Here is a 27,972-nt window from a genome sequence, read left to right on the forward strand (position 1 = left end):
TGGAAAGGCTTTCCCCCCAAACAACTTCTCAATTAAATGTTAACTAGCTACCAAACAGCCTATGCCTACCTGGCAGAATGATATGATAATTTGCATCAATCCAGAGGCCATTTGTTTGCAAACACCATTTCATGTGTGCTATAGAAACATCACTAACCAAACAACAGTGCTAGGTGCCTGCACAGTTGAATTAAAGGGTAACTACACAAATTGTTTGACATTTCTTCGATTTTTCTCAGACCTCAAAAGTGGTCTCCTGATGTGGTTTAAGCATTGTTATGGATTTAGGACACCCAAGTTTGTTGTTTTTCTATTAAAAAGCAGAAAATGTTTGGAAAAATCTGAAACCTGTGGTTTTCTGATGCACTTGACAGTCTCATTAATCTATTTCAATAGTGGGCCTACTTACACAATACAGCTTGGGTTGTCCTGACTGAGAGAGACCAATATGAGATTGATAATTTTAGGTCATTCAGAGTGTGTGTCACTGTTTGTCATAGAATTTTTCTATGACCGGGAGGGTCGTTTCCTTCACTGGGTGGGTCGTTGGGAAATGTTTTGCCAAAGTAGAGTATACCCACTTCTACCACTACAGCACTGCTTGTGATCAACTCCTCATTGAGAAATAAACATGTTCATTGAACAGGTTCCATCAGTCCAAAAGAAAAGATCAAAGTGTATATGTTCTTATAGATGTGACAGAGAGTTGGGGTTATGGCAAGCTGCAATAACTTCATGGTTAGATGTATTCTGGGGCCAGGGAATCCCACCCCATCCAATATAAATTGTACCAACAAGATAAAATACATATCTTTTGGAATAGCCTATGAAATGTATTGTTCTGACTCCTTCTCAGATTCAAATATATAGAACCAGAGCATAACTGTCTCTTCCATATAGACCTACATTAAAGACAAGAAAGACATTTCTCAAAAACGTTGGCACATATTAAGCACATAAGTCTTGCAAAGCGTCAATCAATTCCCAGGTGGACATATTCCAGAAAAGGGAGATGGATTTAGGTCAAATTGTGTTATCAAGGAACATTGCTACTTGCTGCCTCTGTGCGAGTTCATGCAGTAGTACAGAACGTATTGTGGTCGGCGTTATCGCGAGACTGGTCCATTAACAACCTGCTTGACACACAGCACTGAGTGCAGCTTGCCTGCCTGGTTCGAACTGAGCTAAAGAAACGACAGGAGAAGCTGCGAACATCTGGCCGAACATCATGAAAGGACCTCGGAACATTTAGAAAAACACGGTGACTTGGCAAATATCTGTAAGTATTGCGTTTTGACAATGAAAATGTTGAAACCGAAAGTTATAATACACTGCGCTACCTCCGTGCAGCTCAGTTGGCTTGGTCAGCGACAGTTGCTGAGTTCCTTTGCTGTTAAAGGCTTCATGCCATGCATTACGACCATGTAGGCTTATCTTCCTGCGTTCTTGCCTGCTTGTAGTTTTCCTTACGTTAAAACAGGCCAAACTAGTGCGCGTAAAGCAAATGATTGTATGGTCGGGTTTATTATAGATGAGACCTAATTAAAAGTATGATATGGACATTGATGTTTGTGCTTTTCGTCTGGTCTATTGCTATTTTATTTACTTTAAATGTTGTTACACCAATATATAAAGGTTTTTTTTTGTATATAAAGTATGGTTGACCAGTGCGTAAATTGAACAACGGCTGTTATAAAGTTAACCACATTGACTGTTGTCAAGTATTTTTTTTGTTAATTGAATAATAGGCGAATTGTCGGAAAAAGTTTTATATTTTAGTGCTGGGACTGATGCAACCTCTGAAACAAGTTTCTCTTTTGTACGTAGCTCGATTCGGAGTAGGCTAACATATGGTAAGGGGGGCACAGCTGGAGGTAGCGTTTCCATTGCGGTGATGTCAGAGTAGCTGACTCCACAGCTTGCAGTGTATTTAGCGAACAGAGCACCAGTTTACTCACTCCCCCGAGCTTTTTTCTTAACCTTGCCCGATGGGCGAGTGCTGGTATTCACAAGCCTGAGTGTTTGTTCGTCTATTTTGCGTTCTAGGTCAATTGAACGGTTCCTCATGATTGTGCAGTGATTACGAACAGCCGAATAGACAGAGTTTAGGTCTGTTTGTGCGACTGTGCCCGGTCCGTCCTGTCCGCATTTTCATGGGAAGCGCAAAAACTAATGATCAACTAATCGGACTGCTGTTGGTCACTGGAGAGAAAGGTAGGAGACGTTTAGTGATTGGATAACACTGATAAACAGACACCGCAAGTTGTAATCAAGAAATCTGAATAATATACAAATGTTACATTGATTTAGTAGGCATATTGATGCGTAAAGAAGTCGATATGAAAAGGATATTTACCATATTGTAATGGCTAAATTAAGTCAGATTTTAACTTTTTTTTTTGTTGACAACTGTATGTGGAAGTCTTCCGTTTTGATTGCCAATGTTAGCTTTGCAGTGATTGACTACTTTCGTTTTCTGCTAGTTTTATTATTTTTCCTGTACATTTCCTCTGGGGTTGGGATACTTTTGTTTGTAGTTGTCTCAAACACCAGATGAGTTGTTAACTCTCTGTGGCACCCTCTAAATGGCTGCATTTCGTTTATTCAATATCCAGTTTTTCCTGTTTTTCATCAGGTTATGAAGGAAGAATGGAGTTCCCAGACCATAGCCGTCAGTTGCTGCAGTGCCTGAGTCAGCAGCGTCACCAAGGTTTCCTCTGTGACTGCACTGTTCTTGTTGGGGAGGCGCGATTCAAAGCACACAGAGCCGTGCTGGCCTCATGCAGCATGTACTTCCATCTCTTCTACAGGGACCAGCCAGACAAAAGGGACGTTGTGCATCTGAACAGTGACATTGTGACAGCCCCGGCTTTCAGTCTGCTCCTTGAATTTATGTATGAGGGGAAGCTGGAATTCAACACTCTGCCAGTGGAGGATGTACTGGCTGCGGCCAGTTACCTTCACATGTATGATATAGTGAAAGTGTGCAAAAGTAAGCTGAAAGATAAGGAACTATCCACCCTGGATGAGAAGGTTAGCGAGGGGATAACACTGGAGAACTCCTCAGACAGCGAGCTGCACAGCAAGCAGCCAGGGCCAGGCCGGCGAGAGACACAGACACAGCAGCAGCACCAGAGAGCCCCCCCGGGAGAGGAGTTTCACATGGACAACAGCAAAGTCAGGCTGGCTGTCACAGATTGTGATAGGTCTGCACAGAGCAGGCAGAAGGCAAATGGTCACCCTGGCAGGTCCCCGGACCTTGTAGGTGTCAATTATGTGTCAGCAGAGGCCGAGCCCTGCGTCCAAACAGCTGGAAAAACAAAAGCTGATGTCAGTAGTTCCACAATATTGTTGTCCCAGAGGTCCCGGGCTTCAGATGACATGGACTGCGCTCTGGATTTGTCTTTCAAGCCACTGTCTAGCAGAGATCCCTTACACCCCTCCTACGTCTCAGGACAGCTGGCCCTCGACAGCCAGCAGCAGGGCACTGAGCCACTTGTTAAAGACGAACACGACTTGCTGTCAGAGCAGGAGGACAGTGAGCCGATGAGCCCGGAGAGCCAGCGCTTTGGGAATAGCGCCAGGAGCTCAGTGGTGACAGGGTTCACTGCCCTCTTCCCAGGCAACAACGGCTCCACGGCGGCCCTGCTCTCCCAGGAGGAAGACCTGATGGAGGAGGGGGAGAGCTGTGGGGGAAGGGAGGGCACGAGAGGCAGAGAGGGCGAGGAGAGGAGGGGGAGGCTGCTGGGGGACAGTGAAGAGGAGGATGACCTGGCTTCCTCGGACATCTCCACTTCCAGTGGGATGCTCCTGCCCCCGGGGCAACAGGTGTGTGTGTGCCCACTCTGCAGCAAAGTGTTCCCCAGTTCCCATGTGCTCCAACTGCACCTCAGCTCGCACTTCCGCGAGAAGGACGGGGCACGCTCCAAGCTCTCCCTGACGGCTCTGTTCCCACCTGCTCACAGTGTGGCAAGACCTTCTCCTGCATGTACACCCTGAAGCGGCACGAGCGCACACACTCTGGCGAGAAGCCGTACACCTGTGGCCAGTGCGGCAAGAGCTTCCAGTACTCTCATAACTTGAGCCGGCATGCCGTGGTTCACACACGTGAGAAGCCTCATGCCTGCAAGTGGTGTGAGCGGCGCTTCACCCAATCTGGGGACTTGTACCGCCACATCCGGAAGTTCCACTGTGGCCTTGTCAAGACCCTCGCCATTGGATAAACCCCTCTCACCAGTGCCATGAAATAAGACAAACGTTTTATCACTCCCTGAGTACTACTGCGTATACTTTTCTAGTTATACATATTTACAAATGAATAATGACATAACCTTTTGGAATTCTACTCTGTGGCATTTCTTAAGTTAAATTGTAGCAACTTTAGAATGCACAAAACTGGATTTCACTGGAAAGATGTTGGGCTTTGTCATTGGACTATGATTTAGTTGCATAAAACTAACATGCTTTTCAACTCAAGCTGGATATACTGTATGTTAAAGGTGGACAAATCAGTTGCACTTGTCTATTTCTGTATTGGTACTGCAAAACTGCTGAGCTGGATGAAGAGTATTCTGCTAAAAGAAACATTTCTATGTACATACCTTATGTGCAAGGAAATTATAGCACGATATCCTGAATGGATGAACAACGTCTGAATAGTGCACATGGGGAAGGAGAAACAAAAACCGTCCAAGAGTAGCAGTATATTTTCTTTTTTAAATCCAACCTTATTTATTAGTCTACCTGCTTAACAGGAACAAATATCAAAAGGCACTGAAAAAAATATTTGAAGTTGGAATACTGGATTTTTTTTGGGGGGGATAGCTAGTATTTAAATTTTCTTTATGGTAGGAATGAAGCAGACCACATAAATAATGTTACCTAGAATAGAGGACTAAAAGAAAGATGAGTGGCAAGGGTTTTTAATATCATAGTAAAATGGAGCTTGTCCTGAAGGAATTAATTTTGCTGCACTGGCCTTTCAATGTTCATCACAGCTTGCTTAGAATCAGGCTGCTGAATGAACATTAGAAGTGAATTGTATTATCACCTTTACACTCTAGCATGATGCATACAGTTTCACTATGAAGTGAAAGAATGCCTGTATCACTGGTGCCTACTGAAATTCTTGACACTCCTGTTGTTCTCAGGCAAGCATGGGACCTCTTGCCATCAATACAACTAATCTGTTGGCCTTCAAAAACGTGGTTAGCACTTTTCGTTTACAGTGCATTAATACCAGGAAATAACTTGGTCACTCTGTGATAGTATGCCAGTTGACTAACCAGTGTACTTAGAAAAATGTAATAAATGTGCCATAAATCAAGCTTTTATTGATTAACAGTTGACTTCTATTTAGTATGTTCAATTTCTGGGTTAATTTTCTGTATTTCAGCACTGTAAAAGAAAGGGTAACCACGTGAATATTCTATTGCTGTCCATGTAATAATGCTGGAGACATGCCCCAATAGACAGGGCAGAGAGTGGGTGAGGTGGTAAATATATACTCTGTGTGCCTCCGTGCTTCTCTGAGGAGATGGTGTACTGTGGATATCTTGTCGCAACGCTGTTCGTTCATCAGAACTTCATCAGTTTATTTTGCCCCTTGCATTTACTCTTATACTGTCCTGTCTATTTTTCTGTTAATGTTGAAGTACTACTGATAATGTTTGAGTGAAACCTTTGGTGAAACTTAGCTTGACAGAGTCCTTGGACAGAATATGTACTTTATGAGCCTGTTATGTGTTGGAAGGATTTCATTATAGTTGGGTTCATTTTGATGATATACATATGGATTCCTACAAGGTGAGTAGCACTAAAAGTCCAAGAAATTTGTTTAATCTGTCCTGAGAAGACTTGATCAGAATTATTTATTAGTTTAACTTGGTTCATGGTTTACTTTAGGTGTGATCTGTTAAGATGAGCTAATTTCTCTAAGCTTGAAAGACTTTTGATGTCTTTCCTTGGTATTGGGGCTGTTTTTATTACTTTCTGCAAATCCTGTTACTGTAATGAATTGGTCTGTTAATGTATCTTACACAGAATTCTTTAAGTATTCAAGATTTGTCTCACCAACCGTAGCGAAGCACTTGTTTTGAGCATGCATATAGTTTCAACACTGATATTGTCTAGGCTGCTATTTCTTACTATTTGTATATTTAATGTAAATATATATTCTATTTATCAGTGTCGTTTCTCTTTATTACAAGAACACATGTAGAGTTGAGAAAGCAAGGTGTCTTACGAAGGCTTCAATCTCTTAGGGAAGAGTTCATGTCTTCCCTCCCCCCATTGATTTGGGCTTCCTTTTTCCTGTCTCACTCCAGTGAATTTGGTTTCCTTTTCATATTTAAGGTCTCATAGGCCATCTCTTCACTACATATCAGAAAAGGGAATAATATTGCTATGACTGCTGTTCCAGCAGAGGAAGCAGTTATTCACAAGCCGAAACACACTGATTATGATATAGAATATCTATAGAATTCCTACAATACGAGCATTGTTCTCCTGTCCCAGGTAGTTCTCAAGGGATAATTTTTCATCTCTGCTTTCGCTGTGGGGAAAAAGGCTGCATGAGTCTCTCTTTGCACTTTTCGTATTGAATGGAGCCATTGGAATGTGAGAAATGCATTTAGCAATGGGAGATCTGGGAGACAGTAAACAGGTGCATTGTCTGGAGGCATCAAAGAACAGCCCTCAATTCCCAGCATGCATTAGATAAGTGCTTAATTGTTCTTTTATGTGGAGAGGCTACCACAGCGACTCCATAGCATCTTTATCAAAACAATCTCTCTTTAATTGTTGGTGTTTCAAGAACCTGTTTGATTTGAGGTATTGCAACACTGATTAATCTGATTTTTATAATAGGAAAAGTAGGTAGGTAGTATTTATTAACATCCAGTTATACCTATTTCATCATCCACCCACTGGAATGAGTTTCCCAATATTTCGTGAAGCTGTGTGTTTTCAGAAATGTCATGTAGTGTTAACAATGAGTGGTATTTCAATCAAAACACAGGAATGTAGATTCATTCGTGTATTTTTTTCTCACTCTTTTGAAAGGATTTTTTTTAACGTGATGCCGTTGAAACAATGATTTATTGTTTTTCTCATGTACACATGCAGCTGTGCAGGGTTAGAAAACTATGTAAAATCATCTTGCTGGTTTCTCAGTCATTATTTATGTCTCCAGGATCATCACAGAATGTGCCTTGCAGACACAAGTGTTGCACCTGGAGTTGCCCTTTTTTGTACACTAAGTTTGCCACAGACTGCTGTGATGACCATACAAACTTCTGTTAATTATTATTTAAAAATAATTCATGGTATCAAAATGTGAACAAAGCCCATTGTTTCTTCCTCCTTTTAGAGATGAGTTTCAGAATTGGAGTTCACTACTGTTAAATTCATTGAAATCTTTGTAAATGGAATTCAATGTAATGTTACGCAAACTGAACGCAGTTATTTGTTTTGTTTGGCTCTAAGCCAAGTCCATGTTTAGGAATGAACCTAATTGTGTTCCATATGATGTCATGTTTAATGTGAAACACACTGAGATATAGATTTAATTTATGTTTGAAAACTCATGCCGGTGCTCCTGATCGTGGGGTTACGTTTTCCTAATTCATGCTATAGGATTTTACGGTCTAAAACTGAGTATTAGGTTACATTTAATACTGGAATTTTGTCTTTGGCAGGTTAAGACTGTGAAATTGTGTATATTCATGAGAAATATTTATTGAATTGTTTCTTGTGCAACATTTGACTGTCTCAATTTTGATTTGTAAAATGAACGATGCTACTAAATGTCAATGGAAATCTTTTTAATAGAATTTTTAGAAGTGCCATTAGAATGTAATATAATTTTTTAATAAGAAAGGTATATTTTATAGTAATCAATTGCTTCTGTGTTAGTGGTTTATAGATTAGGGGACAATCTTATGCAGAATTGACATTGTAGAACTCGAGGCAATTTATTTGTATGTTTTTGTGTTTTTGTTTGCGCTTTCCGAGTGTTTTTGTGTGTGCGTGCTGTGGAGATGTGACAATCTTGAGTTAGGTCTTTTATTAAAATTATGCATAGATTAAACAGAACCCTTTTCTGTGACTCTTGTGGATTTCTTTCTTGTGTTTCCTCAACATTGTCCATGTGCACAGCTCTGGACACTTCGATTTAGTTCTTCAATCCTGTGTTTTGTTCTTTACTGACAGTCAAACTAAACAGAGACAGGATTTTCCTCCATAAATCTGTGTAATTATTGTCATGGGAAATTGAAGTAGTAATACCTACTTGATTTTTCCAGTACCGACCTTTTAGATATTGTCAAGGAGAGTCTTCATTGTTGCCTGCTCACAAGCAACACCCGATCAGTGTGGGGGTAGTGAGAGGACTGTATACTGACAACACAATGTGATAATACTGTGGGTCTTAGCCTCTATCCCATTGAACCCATAAACTGCATCCAAGGACAGGATCTTTAGCGGTGGCATATCATTATTCCAGAGTTACTGACAATAGTCCGCAGAGAAAATACCTATGAATACTTTCAATTGTTATTAATCACCTTCCATTTCCTTTTAATGAAAGTAAACTTAAAATGCTGGATTAATTTACATACATGAGCAAACAAACAAAAAGATCCATGAGTAATTGGGGATCTCCATTCCAATTCACTGGTCATTTTCTTTGCAGAGGGGTCTTAATTATTCCCCCACTGCACATCTAAAGAAATCCAGCTGCTCTGCTATGCATTACCAATAGGGATGAATTGGGAGTTCCCACCATCCCCCCCACCCAGCACACCCATTCTGTGGTGCACTGACAAGGCAGCATCCACTCAGCCCCCATCCCACCCCCGAACTACTGCCCCAACCTTGGCCTCATCCCACCACTATTGTGTGCGTGGGTAGTAGCTCAGCTGCTCCCATTGTCTGCTCCAACTCCCAAGCACCTACTTTATGCACAGACAGACGACACTGCGGTGCTGGCCAGCCATCCACAGCACAAAGAAAATAAGGTCCTCCGAAGATCATTCATAAACACCCTTAACGGCCTCCTGTACAGTACCTCCCAGTAAATAAGGGCCCTCACACTGTAAACATTCAGTTCTCAGGGATTTCACATCACGATCTGGATGTCACTTCTGCACTAGGCCATCACGTACAGATTTCTATCTACATGAACTAAACCTGAGAATGGAAAGTATGGGCCATGTGATAAGGAATAACTGTGGATGTCAGGGCTGTGATGTGTACCCTTGAGTTAAATGATATAATAGTGAAAACTTTCCTGGTAAATTTAGATGGTTTTTGACCTCTACAATACTCTGTTTTTATTTATTCCCCAGTTTAGAGGCAGACTTGGGGGAAGTTGCGATGAAAGTTGTAAGTGTCCACCACCTCACAAGGCCAGCGGTGGGAGCCCTTGACCTCTGAACGGAATGCCAGGGACAGCTGGTGTGGCCCATGTTTATTTATTTATTTCTTAACAAAAGACAGGTGGTCAAACTTGAAAAGGGCACACACACACTCCCAGCAACAAACAGCTTGGTACAAACATCCAGTCTCGATTCTCTTATGAAGACACTCATCTGCGGCATAGAGATTCTTTTCACTCGCAGACAAATCACCATCACATTGCTCTCATGGAGAGACAGTAACAATGAAATCACAAACACATTGTGGAAAGGCTCTCTGTTTTAACATTGTGATAAAATGATTTTTTCCCCTCAGTTTATTTGTTCACATAATTGACTTGGTTACATTCAAGTTCCCCGACAATACATAAGTTACATTAAGAAGTTGAATATATGAAGGAGTGAATTAGTTAGACAGTTGTAAACATAAAACATATCACTGATTTTCAGTTCATGCTGGGGTTCCCTTGTTTGGAGTGACTCGTCCAGGGAGTGCCAAGACAGTGTGTCCTTGGTCCACTGCACAGCTGCCACTTACTCACACTCAATGACGCATATTTATAGCAGCAGTATCACTGGGCTCGGCGCTCGCACTCCGAGCACAGCTGGTCCCCAAAAGAATGGGTGAAAGACAAAGCCACACGCTTCCACTGCAGTTGATGTCCAAGTCTGTCCAGTCTTAGAAGGAAAACAGTGACCTGTTTCTTTAGAGTACCAGAGGTAGGGGTGTGATGAAAACCTGGTCATCTCTCTACACCCATCGCAAGACCCTGACAGCTGCAGGTTCTCATTTTAAGGAGTACATTAACACAATGTCATTACAGAGTACAGAGAGCAAAGGGAGAAGACCCCCAGCGCTGGCATCCACCTTTTAATTAACAGAATATTTCAAATAATTATTTTAGATGACATACAGACATGTACACTCTGCAATGTGTTTACTAGGATGGCTAGGATTTGACCCAAGTCTACTACTTTGAAAGGCTGTTTATGGCACACCAACTCCATCATCCCAGACACGCTAGACCTATTACAATTTGCATACCGCACCCAACAGATCCATAGACGACGCAATCTCAATTGCACTCCACACTGCCCTCACCTACGTAGATAGGAGGAATACTGTATGAGAATGTATTCAATGACTACAGCTCAGCGTTTAACACTATAGTCCCCTCCAAGCTTGTCACCAAGCTGGGGACCCTAGGACGAAATGCCTCCTTCTACAACTGGGTCCTGGACTTCCTGACAGGCTGACCACATGGGTGGTGAAGGTAAGCAACATCACCTCCGCCATGTTAACCCTCAACACGGGGGCTCCACAGGGGTGTGTGCTTAGTCCACTCCTGTACTCCCTGTTCACCCACGACTGCATGGCCACGCATGACTCCAACACCATCATCAAGTTTCCTGATGACATTACGTTGGTAGGCCTGATCACCAGTTATGATGAGACAGCCTAAAGGGAGGACCAGTGACCTGTCAGTGACCTGAAAGTGTGGTGCCAGGACACAGCCTAGTCTCATAGGCTGGATGTAATTTTGTAAACATAAATCCGAGATACTCAAATTAGTATGACACACTACATGACCAAAAGTATGTGGACACCTGCTTGTCGAACATCTCATTCCATTATTATGGGCATTAATATGGAGTTGGTCCCCCCTTTGCTGCTATAACAGCTTCCACTCTTCTGGGAAGGCTTTCCACTAGATGTTGGAACATTGCTGCGGGGACTTGCTTCCATTTAGCCACAACAGCATGCGTCGGGCACTGATGTTGGGTGATTAGGCCTGGCTTGCAGTCGGCGTTCCAATTCATTCCAGAGGTGTTCGATGGGTTTGAGGTCAGGGCTCTGTGCAGACCAGTCAAGTTCTTCCACACTGATCTCGACAAACCATTTCTGTATGGGCCTCGCTTTGTACACGGGGGCATTGTCATGCTGAAACTGGAAAGGGCCTTCCCAAAACTTTTGCCACAATGTTGGAAGCACAGAATCATCTAGAATGTCAATGTATGCTGTAGTGTTAAGACTTCCCTTCACTGGATCTATGGGGCCCAGCCTAAACCATGTAAAACAGCCCCAGACCATTACTTCCTGCTCCACCAAACTTTACAGTTGTCACTATGCAATGTGGCAGGTAGTGTTCTCCTGGCATCCGCCAAACCCAGATTTGTCCGTCGGACTGCCAGATGGTGAAGCGTGATTCATCACTCCAGAGAATGCGTTTCCACTGCTCCAGAGTCCAATGGCAGCGAGCTTTACTTCACTGCAGCCGACGCATAGGCAGCTTGGCCATGGAAACCCATTTCATGAAGCTTCCAATTAAGAGTTCTTGTGCTTACGTTGCTGCCGAGAGTCAGTTTGGAACTCGGTAGTGAATGTTGCAATCGAGGACAGATTATCTTTATGCACTTCAGCACTCAGTCCCGTTCTGTGAGCTTGTGTGGACTATCACGCGCTGAGCTGTTGTTGCTCCTAGACGTTTCCACTTCACAATAACAGCACTTATAGTTGACTGGGGCAGCTCTAGCAGGACAGAAATTTGACAAACTGACTTGTTAGAAAGTTGGCATCCCATGACAGTGCCACGTTGAAAGTCACTGAGCTCTTCAGTAAGGCCATTCTACTGACAATGTTTGTCTATGGTGATTGCATGGCTGTGTGCTCAATTTTATACACCTGTTAGGTGTGGCTGACATTGCCGAATCCACTAATTTGAAGAGGTGTACCACATACTTTTGGGTATAGTGTATGTAATGTTTGGTGTGTTTAAATAAGACAGATGATTACTTAAGGCAACAATTAAAGTGGGGTGGTTGGTCTGGGTGGATAGGCAGGCATTTAACATGAATGTCTAGGAACCCGAGGGTTGCAAGTTCAAATCTCAGACAAGTTTAGCTAATTAGCAACTTTTCAAGTACTTACTACTTTCTAGCTACTTTGAAACTACTTAGCATGTTAGCTAACCCTTCCCCTAAGCGTAACCCTTTTAGCTAACTCTTCCTCTAACCTTAACCCTTGAACCTAACTACAAAACATAACCCTAACCCCTAGCCTAGCTAACATTATCCACCTAGCTAGAATTCTTAAAATACAATATGTTACGAATTTGCAAAGCTTATGGTATGTTTTGCAAATTGTAACGTACAAATTGTCATTTGTAACATATCATTCAAAATGGGCGATGGACATCCACAAATTAATACATACCAAACAAAATGTAACATACAGTATCATACTAAATTGAGTGTCTCAGATTTACGTATAGAATAATACAAAATGCTCTGAGACCAGGCTGCAGGACAACCTCTTCCTCGAAGTCAGTAAGACCAAGGAGCTGATCGTGGATTACAGGAAATGGAAGGTGCGATAGGATGAAAAGATTTGTCATAAGCCCTCAAATACTCAAAATGTTCTACAGCTACACCATTGAGAGCATCTTGACTGGCTGCATCACTGCTTGGTACAGCAACTGCACCACCCTCGATCTCATAGCGCTACAGAGGGGGGGTGGACAGCCCAGTACATGACTGGGGCTGAGTTCCCTGCTATCCAGGACCTTTATATCAGGCGGTGTGAAAGGAAGGCCTGGAAAATTGTTAGACTTCAGCCACCCAAGCCATAGACTGTTCTCTCTGCTTCCAAATGGCAAGTGGTACCTGAGCTAGTCTGACACCATAAGGCTCCTGAACAGCTTCTATCCCCAAGCCTTTAGATTTCGAATGAGCTAATAAAAAGGTTACTCGGACGACCTGCATCAGCCTTCGTTTTTTGCACCGACTCTACTATGCACACTCACTATATGCATGCACTTCCAGTGGCGGTCAGTGCCGTTTATGATAGGATTTTTTTTTTTCATGAGCATGGTCTTATTTCTATTAGCTAGCATCCCTAACATAGCACCTCTCTGTTTGAGCAGGGTGTTCCAATAGGCTAAACTAGCTAGCCTAATTTGCTAGCTAAGTAACGTTGTGTAACTGAAAGTTACTTCGTTAATTTTGGATCAAATTAATTTGTTAAAAACGGTTTAACTCCTCTCTTTCTCTTTGAGTCAACTACTCACCACATTTTATGAACTGCAGTACTAGGTAGCTGTAGCTTATGCTTTAAATACTAGATTAGTTCTCTGATCCTTTGATTGGTTGGACAACATGTCAGTTCATGCTGCAATAGCTCTGATAGGTTGGAGGACATCCTCCGGAGGTTGTCATAATTACTGTGTAAGTCTATTGAAGGGGGTGAGAACCATGAGCGTCCTAGATTTTGTATTGACGTCAGTGTACCCAGAGGAAGACAGAAGTGAACTGGTAGGTAGCCTAATGGTTAGAGTGTTGGGTCAGTAAATGATGAGTTTCCGGATCGAATCCCAGAGCTGACAAGGTAAAAAAATCTGTCATCCTGTGCAAGGCAGTCAACCCACTATTCCCCGGGCCCCGTGGATGTTGATTATTGCAGCCCTCTGCACCGCTCTGATTCAGAGGGGCTGGGTTAAATGCATTCAGTTGTACAACTGACTAGGTTTCCCTCTGGCACCCTAGAGTGCTGTTGAAGCTACTGTAGACCTTCGCAAAATAGTGTTTTAATCAATTATTTGGTGCCGTGATTATATTTAGTACAGTTTTATCTAAAAAGGTTAACTTTTTATATCTTTTACAAATTTTATTTTATGGAATTCACTGAGGATGGTCCTCCACTGAGAAGCATCCTGTGAACTCTACAGACACACCAAAACCCACATTCATACGGACTCTATACACACACACGCACACAAAATCAGGGCTCCCAAGTGGTGCAGTGGTCTAAGGCACTGCATCTCAGTGCTAGAGGTGTCACTACGGAGCCTGGTTTGATTCCAGGCTGTATCACAACCGGCCGTGATTGGGAGTCCCATAGGGCTGCGCACAATTGGCCAGCGTTGTTAGCGTTTGGCCAGGGTAAGCAGTCATTGTAAATAAGATTGTTCTAAACGGACTTGCCTAGTTAAATAAAAATAATCTACGCTGCTACTACTCTGTTTATATATCCTGATGCCTAGTAACCTGATACATATCTTATCCTACCACTCCAGTATCCCTGCACATTGTAAATGTGGTATTGTCACTGACCCTGGAACTGCTTACTTTTGTGTTCCTCTTATTTCTATTTATCATGTATTTTTGTTCTACTTGAATTCATTTTTTATTTTTTATTGCTACTGATAGTATGGGGAAAGCGTAAGCAAGGCATTTCACTGTACTTGTGCACATGACAAAAACTTGAAACTTGTTCTGTGGAGTGTACATGCCCTACAACCTCAGCAGCCTACTTCCAGTGATGTGTAGCTAGTTTAAGATTTAATTTCCAACAAATGTGCTTTGACTGATGGACGCCTGGCCACCCAGCAGCTGTCTGCCTGCTCACCCAACCAGAACTACTCTTGGACACAAACTGCAGAGATCCCCATAGACCAGAGCCACAACTGACCTGTGGAGCATTGGTGTGACTCATGTTCAAATGCCTGTTTCGAAAGGACTCCAGTATAATCTCATAACAAATACCTGTAGCTCATACATAGGGATATGAGTCATAGGCTAGGACCTAGTGTTCACCTATTCAGAAAAAAACAAGTCTCCAATGAGTCCCCTACTCCAGAAACACTTGAGGTAAACTTAAAAGGATTCGATGGGTAAAAACCCATTCGGAAGTAGCATCAGTGTCCTCTGATCGGCCAGATGGAATTTTCACCATATTGCTTACCTATCCAATCCATTCAAATGTACACGTTTCATTCCCGCAGACACTTGGCCCTCCGTGGATTGAGTTGGACACATGGTCTCTGGGTTGTTTCTGGACAGGGCCTGGGTGACATGACAATCCTGTTTGACTGGTAATCTGCACTTCCGGGTATGTCCACAACCGAGAACAATTATCCAGAGCATAATACATGACCCCGAAATCTATAAGTGATGAGCCAAGAAAAAGTGATGACTACAACAGCAGTGTATTTAGCCAAGTCACAGGAATCTTTAACCAGCTCATGTCTGAATCAAACCATGGTATATGCTGCCACCTGCTGCTGTGATAGATTACTACTACTTGGTAGAACAACCTTGTTTCAAACATTCAATTATGTAGCCTGCTACACTAACTTTGCACTACCTCCACTTCCATTATGGGCAGAATGAGTCATTCATGATTGAAATTAAACACATAAATATGAGCTGCACGTAAACTGTGCATGACAAGCAAAGTAGCAAACAAGGAAAGTAAAGCGTCAAAGTATTTATTCCACAAACATAGCAAAATACATATATACAAAAACAGTTGGATCATGGTTCAAATTTTAAAAAAATAAGCATAAACATGTATAACAATTTAGAGTTAAGAATATTTCATGTAAAATTAAAACATTCAAGCATAATGCTAAATTTTCTCCACGGCCAGTTGTTGATTACGATGAGCAGCCGTAGCACAGTACTTGCTCATACTGGCCACTGTAACTGAAGAAGAGGATACAGAGAAAACAATGAGTAACAAGCAAAGTAAAGTGGAATAAACTTTTTTTATTTTCTTTAAACAGGTGACATCTCAATGTACGTGCTCTGCACTGCTTGCTTAATCAAATATGTTGCATACTATTCTGCCGTACCAAGCAAAAAGGCAGTAGCTGCTCATTTGGCCGAAAATGAGTTATTTATTGTAGCAAAAATGCTTAGTCATGTGGACAAGTATCCTACCTCGTATTGTGTTTCGGATAAAATGGGGGGCATGTTAAAATTAAATGTATGAAGATACTGTGAAACCAAGGTAAATAAAAACCATTTTCTCAGTTCCATGCTATGAGCAGTTAGTGCATTTTGTTCGTGTTTGGGCAGTATTGTAGAGACTCTCAGACAGTTAGATGCCGGTTATATAAGTTGTCAGTGCACATTTACCCAGTTACACAGGGTTTAGCAAGGTCCAGTCTGCCAGTCAACCTGCGGTCTGCCAACCACAGGAATGCCTGAAATGTTTGTGCCAGGAGTCCTTGTGGTTGGTTGAGCCGCAGAGGGTTGGGCATGGCAGGTTCCGTTATATGACTATGCTGTCTATTGTATGTCCTGACAAATTGAGCTACCTGTTGATTTTATTACAGGTTTATTTGGCGTAGGCTACAGCCATACAGTATCCTGTGAGTGTTGAGAAAAAAATGTTTTATTTCAGTCGAGAACTCAATCTTCTATTCTGTACATGATTTAATGTAGGACTTTGAGGTCCTTACACTATGGTAGTGGAATAGCAGTAGATGCTCTGCTTGCTGATTTTACCCAACTCAGAAGAGATGTTCACTCTGACCAGAGTAAAATCGGATGAAAGGAGAAGGGCGAGGAGTGTCACTTACTCGATGACCGTGCAGACAGCGCAACAGGGGCTGGAGCAGTTGGAGCACTGCTGGATGCAGGAGGGGCAGGCTGGGCGGTCACACTGGGAGCACTGCCTCCTGGTCCTCTGGGCCTTCTGACATACACAACTGCCCTTTGAAACCAACACAGCACCTGAGACAACCACACAGTCGGATGTCAGAGACTTCCACGTTCCCAGTCGTCTTGAACGTGGCATAAAGCAAAGGTGTCAAACTCATTACACAGAAGACCAGGTGTCTGCTGGGTTCGTACTCCTCCCTTGTACTTGATCGATAAATTAAGGTCACCGATTAGTTAGAAACTCCCCTCACCTGGATGTTTAGCTCAATTGGACACAAATTGAAAATAAATAAATAACTAGCCAGTGGAGGCCACTGATTGGCTGAATACTCGGCGCACGAGGTGGTTGTGGGTTTGCAACAAAGCAGCATGAGAAATATGAAAAGTTATCTAACTACTGCTAGTTTCTTTGAGAAGATATATAAAATGAAATGTGCATTTGAACAGCATAAATACATCCATTTCACTTTTGCATGTCAAAAACCCAATGACCACTTCTGCACATGCTGCCACTGTTTTGAGCAGAGTACACTATGAAAACGAGCAGCCAGCTCACGTCACAAACACACCAGGGAGAAAGTAACAAGCCTGCCGATGCACCCGTGGCTCACAGCAGTCTAAGGCACGGCATCTCAGTGCTAAGGCACAATTGGCCTAGTGTCATCCGGGTTAGGGTTTGTGCGGGGTAGGCAGTCTTTGTAAATAAGAATTTGTTCTTAACGGGCTTGCCTAGTTAAAAAAATATTTTAAAAATTAAATACGTGAAAACATCTAACTGGGGATAGCTAGCTCATAATGTCACAAAGCATGATGCGCTGCTAGCCAGTTAGATTCTGAAATAACTTCATATTTCCGAGTTTGTAAATTAATATCTAAGACTTTAAATTGGCATGTGAGCTAACTAGCTAGCGGCTTATCAAAAAAATAGATAGCTGGTTAATTTGACCAAAAAAAAGTAAACCAAACTATCTCTCAAAATTACTGTAGCTGGCTAATTAAATTGATCATACTTTGTGATAGACCCGATTTTACGCTGCTTTAGTCCACACAACAGGTCACCTACAGTAGAACATGATGAAAAATATGGGGGTAACAAAATTAGCCATGATTGTTGTCCTACCAGACCCGAGATGGTTTGAGCTAGTGTATCCCTCTGTTCTTCGACTCTTGTTAGATGTAGTTGTCCGGTTTATCAGGTACCAGGCTACCATAACTGCTTTTTAAAATTTTAATTATTTTATTTTCTCTTTATTTAACTAGGCAAGTCAGTTAAGAACAAATTCTTATTTTCAATGACGGCCAAGGAACAGTGGGTTAACTGCCTGTTCAGGGGCAGAACGACAAATTTGTACCTTGTCAGCTCGGGGGTTTGAACTTGCAACCTTCCGGTTACTAGTCCAACCACTAGGCTACCCTGCCGCCCCAATTTATTTACAAGTTAATTAAAATTCCCTTTAGCTCCATCTGTAACTGATAGAGCAGATCTAGTCTAGTCTCATGTAAGTAAGCCATCTGGTGCAAGAGACATATTGGGAGGGAGAGCAGACCCAGAAGTTCTGACTGAACGAACGCACATTTGAGCACCCCAGGACAGTCCATTTACTTTGTGCTGTTCGAATTTACAGTTGAAGTCGGAAGTTTACATCCACTTAGGTTGGATTCATTAAACTCGTTTTTCAACCACTCCACAAATGTCTTGTTAACAAACCATCTACTTTATGCATGACAAGTAATTTTTCACAGAGATCATTTCACTTATAATACACTACCACAATTCCAGTGGGTCAGAAGTTTCCATACACTAAGTTGACTGTGCCTTTAAATGACTTAGTAAAATTCCAGAAAATTTCATGGCTTTAGAAGCTTCTGATAAATGTCAATTAGCCTGAGTCAATTGGAGGTGTACCTGTGGATGTATTTCAAGGCCTACCTTCAAACTAGTACGCAAGTATAAACACCATGGGACCACGCAGCCGTCATAACGCTCAGGAAGGAGACGCATTCTGTCTCCTAGAGATGAACGTACTTTGGTGCGAGAAGTGCAAATCAATCCCAGAACAACAGCAAAGGACCTTGTGAAGATGCTGGAGGAAAAGGGTACAAACCTATCTATATCCAGAGTAAACCGAGTCCTATATCGACATAACCTGAAAGGCCGCTCAGCAAGGAAGAAGCCACTACTCCAAAACCGCCATAAAAAGCCAGACTACGGTTTGCAACCGCACATGACAAAGATCATACTTTTTGGAGAACTGTCCTCTGGTCTGATGAAACAAAAATAGAACTGTTTGGCCATAATGACTATCGTTATGTTTGGAGGAGAAAGGGGAGGCTTGCAAGGCTTCCCAACTGAAGCATGGAGGTAGCAGCATCATGTTGTGGGGGTGCTTTGCTGCAGGAGGGACTGGTGCACTTCACAAAATAGATGGCATCATGAAGGAGGAAAATTATGTGGATATATTGAAGCAACATCTCAAGACATCAGTCAGGAAGTTAAAGCTGGGTTGCAAATGGGTCTTCCAAATGGACAATGACCCCAAGCACACTTCCAAAGTTGCGGCAAAATGGCTTAAGGACAACAAAGTCAAGGTATTGGAGTGGCCATCAAAGCCCTGACCTCAACCCCATAGAAAATTTCTTGGCAGAACTAAAAAAGTGTGTGCAAGCAAGGAGGCCTACAAACCTGACTCAGTTACACCAGCACTGTCAGGAGGAACGGGACAAAATTCCCCCAGCTTATTGTGTGAAGCTTGTGGAAGGCTACCCCAAACTTTTGACCCAAGTTAAACAATTTAAAGGCAATGCTACCAAATACTAATTGAGTGTATGTAAACTTCTAACCCACTGGGAATGTGATGAAAGAAATGCTGAAATAATTCTCTACTATTATTCTGTCATTTCACATTCTTAAAATAAAGTGGTGATCCTAAAACTGACCTAAAACAGGGAATTTAATCATGACACCCCTGTACTAAAAAGAGTAATCATTTTCTGAATTGAAGACGGAACAGTGATTTAAATTCTGACTGGAATAGTTTCCCTTCAGCCCATTCTCAGATGTGGGTGAAGGTTGCAATTCACCTGAGAAGATTATTACCTTGGACACGTGTAAGTCTGCCATCCTGTCCAATCAGTGTCTGTCCCCTCAGTAGTGTCCGGCTCACGTCAGGTGTCACACCTGGCCCCGAAGACTGTATCGTTGAGCACTTCTCCGTATCTATATTCCAGATTTTCCCCATGACAGCTTTAGTACCATTGAAGAGCAGGGTCTTTGTCTTTTCTGGAAGAGAGAAGCAGAGATAAGCAAACAGATTACCGTCTTCAAAAGGCATCCACATGTTTCCCAGCTGAAACAGTTTGTGCATATATTCTGATGTTTTGGACTTCGGCAAGGGGTTTTTCAGGTGGTCGGGTACATGTTTTAATCTAGGCAAGCCCAAATCGGTAGCCGAAGTCTACGCACCCTTGTCGGCCATTGGTCAACAGTAGGGATTCTTCAATAAACTGCCTGTTGTCATTCAACGAGGGACAACTCGTCCTCATGCACAATTTTTCCCACTTACTGCACCAAACATCCTCGTCAGATGAAAGATTGCATGACTAAGATCTTGTCTGCAAAAACATCAAAATTGACAAATTTATCTTAGATTAATTCTGACTATTTTGAGGAAGTGTATACTGGCTATGGCATTTCAAAATGGATAAACAGAACTATTGCCACTTTCTCATTTTTCAAGTGAAGGTCTTCAGGGATATGCGAGCACACTCGTTCGGGTCACCTAGCACTGCACCAGCAAAACTGAAGCATGCTGACATCTTAATATGCCCAGAAGCAGTCTTCTGACTAGGTGACAATTAAACACCATAATTAGGAGTGTTCGGTTATGCGACAAACAATGGACGCTTTGAGAGAACTCTACAAAAAAAAACAGCAGTAGACAAAATCCATTCTCACTAAGTGTCAACAGGGTTGTCAAAATACCCATGTCTACAAATTTACACAATATGAGTCCAAATGGAAACCAAGTGCCGTACTAAGAACTTTCAATTTTGGGACAGCCCTTTTTGTGAAACCTGCGAAATCAGTGTGTTCATATATGCTCTTCGCGGAAAGTATTCCGCAACCTACCAGAATAAGATCGATTTAACATTGTATTGCTAAGAAGTACTGGAAAGTCCTGAGGGTGTTTCACGGTCATCGGATGTCCGTTGACTGAAATATAAGGTAAAACATTTTTCGGCTCAGTCATTGCATTTTTTCTATCAGAGACACGAAAAAAAAAAACAGGTTACAAAGTAGTTTCATAGCTACATTTTGATGTATGGGTTGTCAGGGATTGGTCCAAATTCACTTTCCGCAAAACCCCATTTCCATGAATGAGTGCTAGTTTTCTAGCTGTGTGGGCAACTGTGGAAATAGGGAGCGCTGCCAGAGGCTAACTGTGTGATTGATGGTTTTATTCTTTCAAGTGAAAAGTAACAGAATTCAGTGGCTACAGTTCTACAAACGATAAAAGCATAGATAAATACCAGTGAACTGAAAATGTGTCCCATCTGGCTAACAGGCAGCTCACCCGCTCCTGAGACTAGGCTAATTATTTCCTGGGAAAAGTGCAGTTCATCCTCCCATCACAGGTAGAGGTCGACCGATTAATCGGAATGGCCGATTAATTGGGGCCGATTTGAAGTTCTCATAACAATCGGAAATCTGTATTTTTGGACACCGGTCAGAATTTTTTTTTTTTACACCTTTATTTTGACGAGGCAAGTCAGTTAACTTCGATATGACAACAGCCAGTGAAAGTACAGGGCGCCAAATTCAAAACAGAAATCTCATAAAAATCCTCAAACATACATGTATTTTATACCGTTTTAAAGGTAATCTTGTTTTTAATCCCACCACAGTGTCCAATTTCTATTATGCTTTACAGCGAAAGCACCACAAATTGATTATGTTAGGTCACCACCAAGCCACAGAATAAACACAGCCATTTTCCCAGCCAAAGATAGGAGTCACAAAAAGCACAAAGAGAAAATGAATCACTAACCTTTGATGATCTTCATCAGATGACACTCATAGGACTTCATGTGTTACGTTTGATAAAGTTCACATTTATATTTAAAAAAATCTGAGTTTACATTGGCGCGTTACGTTAAGTAGTTCTAAAACATGCTGTGATATTGCAGAACCACATCAATTTATAGAAATACTCATAATAAACATTGATTAAGATAAGACTATTATACATGGAACTTTAGATAAACTTATCCTTAATGAAACCGCTGTGTCAGATTTTTTTTTTACTTTATGGAGAAAGCAAACCATGCAATAATCTGAGTACAGCCTTTAGACAACAAAGCAGCCAAAAAGATACCCGCCATATTGGGTAGTCAACTTTACTCAGAAATAGCATTTTAAATACTCACTTACCTTTGATGATCTTCCCCAGAATGCACTCCTAGGAATCCCAGTTCCACCATAAATGTTTTGATTTGTTCGATAATGTCCATCAGTTATGTCCAAATATCTTCTTTTGTTAGGGCGTTTGGTAAACAAATACAAAAGCGCGTTCAGGTCGCGCCGAATGAAAAGTTCAAAAAGTTCCATTACAGCCCGTAGAAACATGCCAACCTAAGTATGGAATCAATCTTTAGGATGTTAACATAAAACTTCATTAATGTTCCAACCGGACAATTCCTTTGTCTGCACAAATGTAGTGGAACGTAACTACCTTTCACGTGAGCGCTCCAGACCGAGGCTGTGGCACTGCCAGACCACTCACTCAAAGAGCCCTTATTAGCCCCTCCTTTAGAATAGAATCCTCAAAACAGGTTCCAAATACTGTTGACATCTAGTGGAAGCCTTGGGAAGTGAAACATAATGGTTATCACCCTGTATCTTCAATAGGGGCGGAGTTGAAAAACTACAAATCCTCAGATTTCCCACTTCCTGGTTGGATTTTTCTCAGGTTTTCGCCTGCCATATGAGTTCTGTTATACTCAGACATCATTCAAACAGTTTTAGAAACTTCCGAGTGTTTTCTATCCAAATCTAATAATAATATGCATATTTTAGCTTCTGGGCCTGAGTAGCAGGCAGTTCACTCTGGGCACCTTATTCATCCAAGCTACTCAATACTGCCCCCTGGCCATAAGAAGTTAGCTGCCTTGTTCAGGGGCAGAATGACAGATTTTTACCTTGTCAGCTCGGGGATTCAATCTTGCAACCTTACAGTTAACTAGTCCAACGCTCTAACCACCTGCCTCTCAATGCACTCCACGAGGAGCATTCCTGTTATGCAAATGCAGTAAGAAGCCACGGTAAGTTGCTAGCTAGCATTAAACTTATCTTATAAAAAACAATCATAATCACTAGTTATAACTACACATGGTTGAAGATATTACTAGTTTATCTAGCGTGTCCTGCATTGCATATAATCGATGAGGTGCGCATTCGCGAAATAGAACTGTCGTTGCTCCAACGTGTACCTAACCATAAACATCAATGTCTTTCTTAAAATCAATACACAAGTATATATTTTTTAAACCTGTATGTTTAGTTAATATTGCCTGCTAACATGTATTTCTTTTAACTAGGGAAATTGTGTCACTTTTCTTGCACCAGAGTCAGGGTATATGCAGCAGTTTGGGCCGCCTGGCTCTTTGCAATCTGTGTGAAGACCATTTCTTTCTAACAAAGACAGCCAACTTCGACAAACAGGGGATGATTTAACAAAAGCGCATTTGCGGAAAAAAAGCACAATCATTGCACGACTGTACCTAACCATAAACATCAATGCCTTTCCTAAAATCAATACACAGAGAGAAGCGAGGCCGACAAACCTGACTCAGTTACACCAGCTCTGTCCGGAGGAATTGGACAAAATTCACCCAACTTATTGTGGGAAGCTTGTGGAAGGCTACCCAAAACATGTCACCCAAAGTTAAACAATGCTACCAAATACTAATTGAGTGCATGTAAACTTCCGACCTCAACTGTATGCTATGATGCTGGTAAAGTTTCCTCGCGCACCTACGGTGCTGGTCATAAAAAGCTAGCTAGCCCATGGATGCAAATAAATGTTCTTCCCCAAAAACATAGCAAAACAATCTGTTTCAGTAGCTATATAGTTAGCTAGCTAACTATATAGTTATGTGTCATCATCTAAAAAATATACAAAATTACAAGACAGTTCTTATTTGATTAAATGGTGGTCAGACCCATCTGTGAAGCTGGCCACAATAAGGATTAGCCACAATAGTGGACTGTGGGGTTAGTTTTCAAAATAAAAGTATGTCATCGACAGTAATGCAAATTATTACAAATAGTAGAATCATGCCATATTTGAATAGATCATCCTAAACGAGGATATATATGTAAATAAATAAATAAAAAAACAAATGTCAATTTGACAAAAATCTGTTGAAATCACACTGGATGTATTATACTTTAGAATTGCATTGGGGGCATACTTAAAAAAAAAAAAATGTACCTTTATTTTACTAGGCAAGTCAGTTAAGAACAAATTCTTATTTTCAATGACGGCCTAGGAACAGTGGGTTAACTGCCTGTTCAAGGGCAGAACGACAGATTTTGTACCTTGTCAGCTCGGGGATTTGAACTTGCAACCTTCCGGTTACTAGTCCAATGCTCTAACCACTAGGCTACCCTGCCGCCCCCTTATTTCACTGTACAGCCTTAACTATGGATTATGGATCAATGACATGGGATATCAGTCTACTCAGTTACACCCAGAAAACATAAGCGTTGTAGCTCTTATTGAGAGACTCTGAAACAACTGAATTGAGCCACATTTGTCATCAACCTGTGTGTATTAAACACTAATCCTGAGGAAAAGGTGATTTCACAGTCACGCAACAAGAGCTACAACGCAAATATTTGTGTAAACTCTTCAGTGGGGTTCTGTGGGTGTCACAGAGTAGATTGATACCCCATTTCATTGCTTCACATTCCAACCTTGTTTAATATTATATAGTCTAAATATGGCATTATTCCACCAATTGTAAACTTCTGCAACACTTTCAAAATAACTTTAATTTTGAAGGCAAACCGCAAATTCCACAATTGTGCCTAATCCTTATTGTGGCTAGCTTCACAACACATAACCCGGTCGAGCCTCACTAGCCAGATGAAGCTAGCTGGCTGCTTATAACGTTAGCTTTTGGCAACAGGTTTAAGTAGCTGGCTAGCTATTTATTTTCATGAACTGATGTTCAATTTTAATAGGCGAACAACAATACTTACTCACAATGATTCCAGCTGCTACCCGATGTTTATTATCCATGCAGTTACTTCACCCCCACCTACATATACAAGTTACCTCAACTAACCTGTACCCCCACACACTGACTTGGTACCGGTGCCCCCTGTATATAGCCTCGTTATCCTTTTTGTGCTACTTTTTATTGTTACTTTTATTTTACTTGAAGATTCTTAACTCTTCTTGAACTGCATTGTTGGGTTAAGGGCTTGTAAGTAAGCATTTCACAGTGAAGTCTACACTTGTAGTATTTGACCATGTCACAAATAGAATTTGATTTGAAATCATTGCTAAAAATAATGAAAATAACTACTGGTCATTGTTTTCAGGCTGGTTGTATTGGTGCTAGCTAGCTACCAAGCTAAAGCTAGCTAGCCCAGAAGTTGCAGTCAAACAAATAAATTGTTAATTACCAGCGCAGTATTGCAAAAACATAATGTGGCCAGTGTTCGCAAACTTTTTTGAACAGCTTCGACAGTGATACTGACGCGCTTGGCTTGCACGTGCAAATTCAAAACACACAACATTCTATAATAGAACCGTGTTATTTGATGTGTCAAATAGTGTTAATTGACGTATATCTTTTTTGACAAAGACCCAAACGGCGTTCCATAGTATGTTGTGAAGCTAATAGCAGTGACGCTATTACCGTGTAATTCCGGTAGGGCAACATCTGAAAAATAGCGCACTTAGTACTGTGTACTGGTTCTTGACCAGTCGTGAAAGCCAACATCACCCACGACAGATAACGGTTGATTGTCAACGGCAATGAAATCCATTACCTCGATTCACACAGCAGACATTGTGGGCTAGGGTAGGAATGCTGCATTGCACGTGTAGTAGCACAACATTCTACGCATTGTCATTAAATCGCGTACCTATGTTACATAGGTATGCACGTCAGCTTTGACATTGGTTTTGCACATCGGCATTAAACTAGACGTCGGGCCGATACCGATGTTGGCATTTTTAGCTAATATCGGCCGATTTCCATAAGTTCACCGATATATTGTGCATCCCTAAAAATAACATTACAACCTAACCCAACTCGGGCGTAGACCTACCTTAGAAGTAAGCCATGTTAGACTTATTTGGCACTCTAGTCCTAATCAGTTGGGCTATTGAATACAACATAATTGGTAAATAGGAGCCCATCTTTTTGTGCATGCGTGGCACCTTACTGCTCAGTGTAGACTCCCAGTTCTGCATAAAACATCAATATATATTAACAATATGACAACTGAATGAGTACATTTTTTTTAGTTCTTAAGACTGGTAATATGCTAATATCTCATTTGCATACAGTAGTATAAATGTTGTTTTCTAATTGTCATAAATTGTTACAAACTCAGTTTAGCATATAGCATGAAGATCTGATCATTTACCACCCTACTATAAATTGGTCTTAAATGACTAATGATGTATCCCGTACTGCCTGATTTGCATATTAATTTAATAAATTGTACTTTCATTTGAATCTGTGTTCTACATCAGCCCTGAAAATGTCATAATATGACCACCCTATCTTTTAAGATATTGGACAAAACATGTTGAATCCTGACAGGTGATTACATTGACCTGTCCGTGACCCTTTGGACCTCCTCCGATCACTTAAAAATAAGAAATGTTGATTCCCAACGACCTAACATAGTAACTAGCCAGAAAGCATAGCTAGGCTAAATCAAACATCCCTAGTAGCAAGCTAGCATCATACACACAAAAGCTTATTTCCCTAAAGATGTGTACAAACATATTTACATCCATGTTAGTTAGCATTTTATCATTTGTCAAGATAATCCATCCACCTGACAGGTGTGGCATATCAAAAAGCTGATTAAACAGCGTAATCATTACACAGGTGCACCTTGTGCTGGGGACAATAAAAGGCCACTAAAAATGTGCAGTTGTGTCACACATCACAATACCACAGATGTATGCTCTCTCAATGTGATACAATTGGCATCCTGACTGCAGGGATGTCCAACAGAGCTGTTGCCAGAGAATTGAATGTTCAGTTCTCTACCATACGCCCCTCCAACACCGTTTTAGAGAATTTGGCAGCATGTACAATCGGCCTTACAACCACTGACTGATTGGTTGGTTGGGCCTGGCCTCCAAGTGTGTGGGCCTATGCCCTCTCAGGACCACCCAAGGCTGCGCCCCTACCCAGTTATGTGAAATCCATAGATTCCTTATATGAACTGTAACTCAGAAGAAAAAAATAGTGTTAGTGTTATTATTAGTAATTGTTGCGTTTATAGTTTAACTGTACAGTATATATTTCTGTAACGTTTGTGGCTAACGTTACCTGGAAATAGTCAAAGGCTAAAACAAGCTACATGTAATGCCTGTCGTGAGTGGATATAGCCACCTAGCTAAATTATCAAGTAATAAATGGACATTAACATTTGGTGTAGGTAGGTAGCTGTTGTAAACTACCTAGCCAATGTTAGCTAGCTAGTTTTTACCGCTAGCTAAACAACAGCACATGGAGTAGGGCCAGCTAATGTTAGTTAGCTAACAGCCAGCCAGTTATTTCAGACAGCAAACCTTACCGTAGATTTCTTGTCTGTACTTGTCCCCATATACGCCGTGATTATTAAACTCCTGTTGTCCAATGTGAATTTTATACTGCGATGAGAAAGATTCAGCGAAAGGATAAGATCTTTTAGACATTTTTTTGGCGAAGAACGTGCATCCAAACATAAAATGCTTGCGGAGCAAAGACGGGGAAATACTCACTTGCCTGCGAACTAACCAATCCGACCATTGATCTCTTATCACGTGACTGTTTGATTTTGATTACTCATACCACGTGTTTTTATTAT

At 41.5% G+C, this 27,972-nt stretch overlaps 2 protein-coding genes across 2 annotated transcripts; one reads left to right on the plus strand and one right to left on the minus strand.

Annotated features, from left to right (window-relative positions):
- Positions 1 to 1,109: 1,109 nt before the first annotated feature.
- On the plus strand, positions 1,110 to 8,107 carry LOC115138456 (zinc finger and BTB domain-containing protein 18.2-like). The gene is given in 4 exon segments (XM_029675315.2): positions 1,110 to 1,279; positions 2,047 to 2,214; positions 2,636 to 3,931; positions 3,934 to 8,107. Coding segments are annotated over 3 exon segments (1,647 nt in total). The 5' UTR covers positions 1,110 to 1,279; positions 2,047 to 2,153; the 3' UTR covers positions 4,224 to 8,107.
- Positions 8,108 to 15,666: 7,559 nt separating this feature from the next.
- LOC115138457 (apoptosis regulatory protein Siva-like) lies at positions 15,667 to 27,895 on the minus strand. The gene is made up of 4 exons (XM_029675318.2): positions 27,700 to 27,895; positions 19,960 to 20,142; positions 16,781 to 16,934; positions 15,667 to 15,899 (listed from the first exon to the last, which is right to left on the minus strand). The coding sequence occupies exons 1-4, from the start codon at positions 27,848 to 27,850 to the stop codon at positions 15,851 to 15,853; spliced, it is 537 nt and encodes a 178-aa protein (XP_029531178.2). The 5' UTR covers positions 27,851 to 27,895; the 3' UTR covers positions 15,667 to 15,850.
- Positions 27,896 to 27,972: the final 77 nt, after the last annotated feature.

Source organism: Oncorhynchus nerka, linkage group LG12 (assembly GCF_034236695.1).
Source record: "Oncorhynchus nerka isolate Pitt River linkage group LG12, Oner_Uvic_2.0, whole genome shotgun sequence".
NCBI classification, from domain to species: domain Eukaryota; kingdom Metazoa; phylum Chordata; class Actinopteri; order Salmoniformes; family Salmonidae; genus Oncorhynchus; species Oncorhynchus nerka.